This window comes from Pelmatolapia mariae, linkage group LG14 (genome assembly GCF_036321145.2).
Source record: "Pelmatolapia mariae isolate MD_Pm_ZW linkage group LG14, Pm_UMD_F_2, whole genome shotgun sequence".
Taxonomy (NCBI): domain Eukaryota; kingdom Metazoa; phylum Chordata; class Actinopteri; order Cichliformes; family Cichlidae; genus Pelmatolapia; species Pelmatolapia mariae.
The window spans coordinates 29,399,434-29,408,458 of NC_086239.1; the positions used below are offsets into that span (position 1 = coordinate 29,399,434).

Here is a 9,025-nt window from a genome sequence, read left to right on the forward strand (position 1 = left end):
TCGCTTTCTGTTTAAACCTGCAACTCCTCGTCCACATCTGCTTTTGGGTCCTGTTTCAAAAAAACACACCGGCGCACCCCGCCATGACATATATAGCATTATTATTATTTTGACCTTCAGATTTTAAATCTTTATACAGTACTTTCTATATGTTGACAATACATACAACACCTGTAACAATCATAGTTTCTAAGTTATAAGGCTTTTCTCAAATGTTGACCAAGATATCATTAAGTTGACATTGAAGACCTTGTTGGTTGTAATCCAAATTTTATTGAATTGTTAACATGATCCCACTCTACACACTTCAAAGTTAAACCAAGGTTCACTCAAAAGTTTTCAAGCTATTATAATTACAGGCAGAATGACATGCACACATGCAAAAGCTACTAAAAACACAACTTACTGCAAGATTGATAAAAATTTAAAGAAATTATTTGTTTCATTCTGGTTGCACAACTACAGTGAACTTAATTTTATTGGTACAATCTTCTAAGAGTCTCAAATTAATGAACTATGATGTGCATGCCAATAATAATTTTAAAAACTATGTTGACATCTTAAGAAAATATAAAAATGAAGCAATAGTTCAATAGTATAACTTCTAGAACCCAACACAGGGGAATTGTATAAATAATTGATGAACCACTTAATCATCACTTTTAATGAGTTTCACAGGACTTTAGTAGCCAGTGACGATCAGCTAATTAGCAACACATTTCTGTTTTGAGTCTAAATCCCTTTAGAGAAAAACAAACTGTGTTATAAACCCTTGTGACATATTGTTGTTGTTAACTGCTGCTGTCAGAATAAAAAAATGACAACAGACTAAATTTCACACATGTGGGATTAAGTTTCATCAACAAAAGAAAACATAGCTTAAGGCAAAACAGCTGATTAGAACTGATACACTGAAGGAAAAATTAAGAAAATGTTGCTTATTAATTCCATGACTGATAGATAAGACATGTTGCCATGGTAACCTAGCCTACTTGCTAGAAATGTTTTCTTTAACAAAAGAAGGCTCTGCCCTCCTGAACCAGCTGATGGACACTAACCTTTCTTTATATTTGTATTCATTATTAAAGCAAATGTTGGAACACATTCATTTGCAGAAGTTTATGTTTGTACAAACACTGAAGTTCCAGATAGATGTTAAGCTGTTATTCTATTTAACATGGGCATTTTAACAATCAAAAAGTCATCAGTATAAGGACACAGACAGTGACTATTGGAAAATCATAATTATGATCTCTAAATAAAATTTATCACCCACATCTTTCTAACTCTGTGACTCTGTCGACAGTAAGTCAGGTTGTCAGCCAGCTCCCCTGCAATGAAGCATTTGCCATGTGTTAATCTAGTTATAAGCTAAAACACAAAGTGATCAGTCATTCATCATATTGTCAGACAGATGTCACAGTTAGGATCTTGTTGGAGTTAAGATGCGGACAAAGTAATTCTAAACAGGATGAAATATAGTTCAAAGTGATTTTTAAATGCAGGCTACAAACAGTCTGAATGTGTTCTAAATGCTGAAATATTTATGTTGAAATCATCATTAAATGATGCTGGGCAACATTTTAAAAGTTACAAAGTTAAGGTACCAGAGGCCTTGATGTTACCAAAGAATTAGTGAGTGTCATGATAATTAATTCCAAGTGCTGGGAGACTAAATTGATAGAGGATATACTGCTTGCTTAGTTCCTTATCATTACATTAAAGCTCAGTTCCTATCTTGTTCTTTAGTAGAATCATTTGTTGTTAGTTAGAAACCCCAACAGTTTTTTTTTCCTGTGTAAGGGACAGAGGACATAATATTTTAATGCAAGGAAAAATTTGTCATCTCTGAGGCCATAAATGAGAGGACTCAGACATCTAGGAGTAAGACTAAACATTATATAGTTGAAGTACCGTACATTAACATACAACATGAAATTAATCTGAAGGACAGCAGCTTCAATGAATGGGCACCACAGCTGGATGAGACACAGCAACAGCTGGAAAGCATGAAGAGCCACTGTTCTGAGCCCTTTATGTGTTGACTTTTTGTTCTCTCCTGATGCGGCTTTGGCCACTTTCATTATTTGAATATAGGAGAAAACAATGATAATGCACATAATCAAGAAGTAAAACTGACTTATAGCTGACCTGAGATGACCCTGCCAACTACGTAAAATGAACATCTCCGCAGAGCAAACCCGGTACTGTGTGAAGAAGCTTAAGGATACAGATGCAAAGAAGACAGACAGAGTCAAAATACAGGGCACAGAGCTGAGGCCGTGAATGATGAGGATGCACTGCAGAGCGCTGCGTGTGGAGCAAAGCTCTCCATGATGCAGGGGCATACAAATGGCCACATAGCGCTCCAGGGTCATTGCTGTCAAAGTAAATGGTGTGACAAAGTTACACATGGATGAAACTGCAAACATAATAAGGCACAACAACACCTGCATGGAAAAACGGAAATAGCTCAAGATCAGCAACAGATTTGTCAGAATTAAAGTGAGACAATCAGACAGTAATGTGACAGCAAATAAGATGTAGCGCATAGTTCTGTAAAATGTGTCCTTCATAAAAAAGGTTATGATCAACATAGTGTTGATGCAAAGGAAAACTCCTACCAAAACCTGAACAATGATGACTTGGTCATTGAGTTGTCGCATTGAGGATTCACCACCAATGACTGAGCTGTTGTCAACCATAAGTTTAAATACACTTTTTTCTGCCTCTGAAGACAGAGCCATCCAGGAATAATTTATCTTTGTCTAAAGTGCCCCATTTAGAAACATTCATAACATCTGCAAATAGTAAAATTCACTCTAAAAAGCACACATATGCACATCTGCAGTATTGTCATTATAAATCAAACAGACTGAGAGACATAAAGGAAGTTGCCAAACCATTCTACCACAAAACTGCTTTATGCTGAGCTCTGTCTTTAGATAGAAGGTTTATTTGTGCATGTGACTCTGAATTAAATATTACCACAATGTCATCACCACAGCACACATCTGTTACTGCTAATCCCTGTTGGATTCAATACTGTAAATGATGGGGAAAGTTCATGTTCAACTCTGGAATTGTGGCTTTTGTTATTTTTTTTTCGTCTGGTACCTAAAATATTTCCTTCCAGAGTAAGTGTCTGTTTAAATATGTGGCTATTGTTTCTGAGTTGAGGCCCAATACTATGACCTCACTTTTGTCCAAATTATAGGGTGTTAGCTGTGCCTGTCTGTATTTTAATTTGTACACATACAACACACCAAAGTGATTGCTCTCCTTTCATCTCAGACAACGCTGTCATAAAGCTTCTTGCCATTTTTCAGCAGAATATATATATATATATATATATATATATATATATATATATATATATATATATATACATATATATATATATATATATACATATATACATATACATTTGATATGTTATGCACAATGTTCCAATTATACAGTTATATGTGTGGTGAGGTGTTTTATAGTGTTTTATTGTGCCTTTTCTCTCTATGGCTTCTCATTTTCAGGCAATAATAAATCATTTTGGGAATATAGCAGACATTTGTTTAGGTATAGCAGTTATAAAATTTTACAATTCTTCAGCCAGGATGAAGCACAGAAAAGTGAAGATTTTTAATCTGATCCAGTTTATCTTCTTAAATTGGTAAATAGTAAAGGAAGATTAATTGTTTGTGTGCTTGTTGGCAGTGGTAGGGTGTCGCCAGAACAAGAAAACAAATCCAATATGCAGACACAGACGGAGGCAGAGTGCGTTTCTAAATGTGAATGATTTATTGATATGCAAAAACTAGACAAAAGCAAAAGAAAACACACTGAACATAGTGTACTGTGAATTATGAACAAGAACAGTAAGCTATGGCAAAGGTCTGGTGTGGCAGCTGAGAACCAATAGCGGGCTCTACAGTAGATTTTCAGGAAAGAGGTCAAGTTTTGAGGAATGATGATCAGCGTCACTGTAACAGAGGGAAGAGTGCACTTTGCGGTCTTACTTTGAGCAGGTAGGTGATGGTGTGGCAGGCAGGCAGACAATGAGATCTGGGTGAGTGTCTGTTTGGTGAAGATTCAGAGAGTCCAGTGATCCAGTGAGTCCGATGCAACGAAGGCAGGTGGGCAGGCAGGCGAAGCAAAGAACTTGAGCTGGTGTGAATTGTGGCTGTGAATGAGTGTTATTCACATTATTTTATTGTATAATGCTGGTTTTAGCGTGTCTGCCTCATGCCCCATTCGAGCAGTTGTTTGCAGACAGATGGTGAGGGTCTGGTAAGGAAATGGGGACATTCACACAGGCAGCCTGGCACCAGTAAAGATTCCACAGGTATTGGAGTCTTTTGTTCTTCAACCACTGTAAGAGGTAGCAAGGGAGTGTGAACTTTTCCTTTGGGGGAAGACCAAAGGTGTTCAAACAGCTGTATGTACAATGGGAGGAAGTGCTGTAGTGACGTCCATGTTTTCTACAGTCATTGGCTGGGACCTGACAACAGCGCCACCTGAAGGAGGCTTCTCTCTCTCTGATTGCTTGTGTTCTGACACCTGAGACCTGACACCTGAGACATGACAACTGACACCTGAGACCTGACACCTGATACCTGACAACTGAGACCTGATACCTGACAGCTTTTTTCCTGAGACCTGAGGATATCCTAAAATGTACACTGTACTGGAGATAGACAGATGAATTGGTGCTGCAGCTGCAGTGATCCGGACGCTGTACCAGTCCCTCTTGGTGAAGAGACAGCTGAGTGTAAAATGGTAAATGGCCTGTATTTGTTTAGCGCTTTACTTAGTCCCTAAGGACCCCAAAGCACTTTACACTACATTCAGTCATCCACCCATTCACACACACATTCACACACTGGTGATGGCAAGCTACTTTGTAGCCACAGCTGCCCTGGGGCGCACTGACAGAGGCGAGGCTGCCGGACACTGGCGCCACCGGGCCCTCTGACCACCACCAGTAGGCAATGGGTGAAGTGTCTTGCCCAAGGACACAACAACCGAGACTGTCGGAGCCAGGGCTCGAACCGGCAGCTTTCCGATTACAAGACCAACTGCCAACTCTTGAGCCACGATGCAAGCAAAGCTCTTAATTTAAAAGTTGGTCTACATCCTTTATTCTCCCATTTGGGTAGTGACTGAAAGAACGAGATTGCAGATGCAAGAAGCGGAAATGAGCTTCCTCCAAAGGGTGGCTGGCATTTGACTAGGAGGCCTCCTGAGTGAGGTATTCCAGGTATGTCCCTGGAACAATTTCTGTTAATTGATGCAAACGCGTTACTTTTTATTTTTACCCTGGATGTTTTGTCAAATTTCCTTTAAGTCAGACTGAACTGCATTATTTTAAGTGGCAGTAATACTTTTTTAGAAAATGCTTGACAGTCCGCAGCTTGTTGGTCAGGATCAGGGTTAACATTTTTGCATTGCTTTGAAAAGTATTAAAAATGTTAAAATATGAGGAAAAGACATAAGTATTAAAAATATATATTTTAGTCATTTTCTGTTATTGGTTTGTTGAATACATAATTTTTTTTCAAAGTCAAAGTGTCCAGGTGAGTAAACATGTTTGTAACACCATGAAAAATGAGTTGGTAAACAACATTGCAGTTTCACTGTTTGTTTTGTTTTTTCTTGTCTAAAGAAAAATAAAAACTCACAGAAATCACAATCACAAATCTTGACAGAAATCTTGTCTCATGATTTCATAATTCATACATGAAACAGTTAAAAAAAAACAACAAAAAAAAACATCTGCTGTTTTATATTTAAATGACATTTTAGTGTTGGAATCATTATATCCACATATGTCAGGAAAATGAAACTTTGCTTAGTTTTAAAACATTGCCAAATTACTGCTCAAAGTTTGACCTGCTCATCAGTTTGATGTCATGGGGGAGTTCCAGGTTGTTTGTCATCAGCTGATGTTTTCTTTAATGCAACCATAATGATGATAATTAGCCAGTTGACTTTATCCCTTTGTGTAATAATAATAACCTCCAGTGAAACTAATTAAAAGTAATCATTAATGGGGTCATTAATTATTTAAAGACTGCTCTGTTGACTGACGGTTAATGACAACACATGCAATAGCAGGTAAACAATAGAAGGTTAAAGTTACTGGGGAAAAAATGGTCAACAAAACTTAAATTGAAATTACTTATATTAATGTTAAGATATATTCCTGACTGCTGAGACTGGAAATAAAAATTTGCATCAATAAATGAGTTTGAAGGTGTGGAGAAATAATCTCATGCTTATATGACAGGATCTATTGCAAAATGTAGGTGTGCAATATCTTCCACACCTTGCTATCGTCATATGACCTTTTAATTCGTTTAATTTGCATTTGTGCACCCTGATAATTTCTGAAGTACAAAAGTTAGTTACATTAAACTTCCAGTGCAGAAAAGTAAATAAGTGGTATTTAAAAATGCAGTCAAACATTTTTTATACCCACCCCAAGAGCTATAATCAAAGAGAAATTTTTGTTTTTATTCACCATGACTTTTTTAAGCTAGCTTTCAGCATCGTAGCATTATATGTCATTATATGTCATACTTTCAATAAGAAAAATCCACTAATTTAACATCTCTGTGCAGAAGAACAACCATTCATAACCCGATTTTATCTGATTTCTGAAAAGTCACTTGAGAAAAATTCAGAAACTGCATTTTGGCAAAACTTTAAATGGTCATATCACCATTTGGGATAGGTGGCTGGTCAAAGCAAAAGGTATCCTTATTAGTTTCCTTTTTTAATTCCAGGTCCATGTTTTAGGCATGAGTATATGTCAAAATAATTTTTGAATCATCAAATTTCGCTGAATACAGTTTTATCATTAGAAGCCACTGAAATCAAGACAAAGAAGCTCCTAACCATGCATGGAGTGCATGGTTAGGAGCATGGTTGCAGAGCCTACACCGGGCAAGAAGCCAGGTGTAGGCTCTGCAAAGATGCCTCTGTGATAGTCCAGCATATAACAGCTGCATGATGTTAGCATCCAGGCCATACATGGAATGCCATGACCAAGTGGCTGGCATATACAGGAACACCTGTGCTAAGTATGGTCTGGAAGTCCCGAGGTCAATATCAGGAAGATGCGAAGCTTGAGAAATACCAAGCACTGAGAGAGGACCTTGAGAAGATGTGGAAGGTGAAGGCAACAGTGGTCTCCATGGTAACGGAGCAATGACCCCCAAATTGGCTTCAGCAGATGCCAGCAATGCCATTCAAAATCTCTGCCCAGAAGAGAACAGTCCTAGGAACAACACAGATAAACGTGCAGAACCCTCAAGCTCCCAGGCCTCTGAAAAACAACCTGAACTAAAAGGATAAAGACTATTAACAAATATTAAGACATTCTTGTGATTCTTCAGTATGTTGGGACAGTGAAAATTGCAAGAGCCATCTAAGAGCATGGCTTTGCACAACACTCACTTTGTTATTTACACAATCTACAATTAAAAATAAAAATAATCCTGTTTTCTATAAAAAAAAAGACAATCCAATCCAACTTTATAAAGCACTTTAAAATAGCCAGCACAGCACGTACAGTAAATAAGTTAAGAACAGCCAAAAAATAAAACACAAATACATAAAATTACATTTGAAACAGCCCTATATTTAAAAACAACAACAACATAAAACAACATAGAATAAACTAATAAAAAAAATAAACTAAAAAACAACATCTCACAAGGTGTCAAAGGTCAACATCTCACTAAAATCAGCATCATCAGCTCACTACAACCAACTAAAAAAATAAACAACAACATCTCACATGGTGTCAAAGGTCTTGGTGAAGAGATGGGTTTTCAGAAGTGATTTAAACACAGGCAGAGAAGAGGCCTGTCTAATCTATAAAGGCAGATCATTCCACAGTTTTGGAGCTGCTACAGTAAAAGCACGATCTCTTCTAAGTTTACGCTCAGTCCTGGGTACATTCAGGAAACAGATGGCCAGCTGACCTGAGAGAGCAGGTGGGTGTATAAGGCTGTAGCAGGTCAGAGAGATAAGATGGGGCTAGGCCATGGAGGGCTTTAAAAGCAAATAATTTTAAAATGAATCCTAAAAGGAATGGGCAGCTAGTGAAGTAAAGCTTCACAGGGGAAATGTGCTCAAACTTTCGAGTGCCAGTTAAAAGATGGGCCGCAGCATTTTGCACCCTCTGTAGATAAGCAATGTATGACGCACTGACCCCTATATAAAGTGCATTATAGTAATCCAGTCGAGTGCTAACAAAGGCGTGGATAACTTTCTGAAAGTGCTGCTTTCAAATAATTGGCTTTATTTTAGCCAACTGCCTGAGCTTGATTTTACGATTGCCTTAATCTGACTGTGAAGCTTCAGTTCAGAATCAACTTTGACCCCCAGGTTTGTGACAGTTGGCTTATTATATTGGGTCAAGGAATCTAAATACACATTGGGGGTCTCAGTGGGACTACCAAAAACCATCACCTCAGTCATTTTGTCAATGAATTTTAAAAAGATAAGAGACATCCAAGCCTTAATGTCATCAAGTCACTGAAGTAATGGCTTTATGGAATAAGTGCCTTTTTTCTTTTTAGGGACATAGATCTGACAGTCATCAGCATAAAAGTGAAACGCAATGCCGTGTTTTCTCAGTATAAAACTAAGAGGGAGCAGATACAAAGAAAAGAGGAGGGTGCCTAGAACTGAGCCCTGTGCGAAACCACAAAAGAGAGGAGCGGGGGACGACACATGGTCACAGAGACTGACACAAAAAGTTTGCTCTGGCAAGTAGGACCTGAACCACTCCAGTGCTGTGCCCCTAATGCTGTTCCCACTGTTCCAAACTAGAGAGTAAAATGGCATGATCCAGTGTATCAAACGCAGCTGTCAAATCTAAAAGCACAAGAACAACACAGTGGCTAGCATCAGTAGCTAAAAATATGTCATTAAAAACTTTTAAAAGGGCTGATTCAGTGATATGTAAGGATTTAAAACCAGATTGGAAAACCTCTAAAACATTTTGCTTTTCCAGAAA

General features: G+C 37.8%; 1 protein-coding gene across 1 annotated transcript; it reads right to left on the reverse strand.

Annotated features, from left to right (window-relative positions):
• Positions 1–1,754: 1,754 nt before the first annotated feature.
• Positions 1,755–2,705, reverse strand: LOC134640676 (odorant receptor 131-2-like). Its single transcript, XM_063492578.1, has one exon. It carries the CDS (start codon positions 2,703–2,705, stop codon positions 1,755–1,757), a length of 951 nt encoding a protein of 316 aa, XP_063348648.1.
• Positions 2,706–9,025: the final 6,320 nt, after the last annotated feature.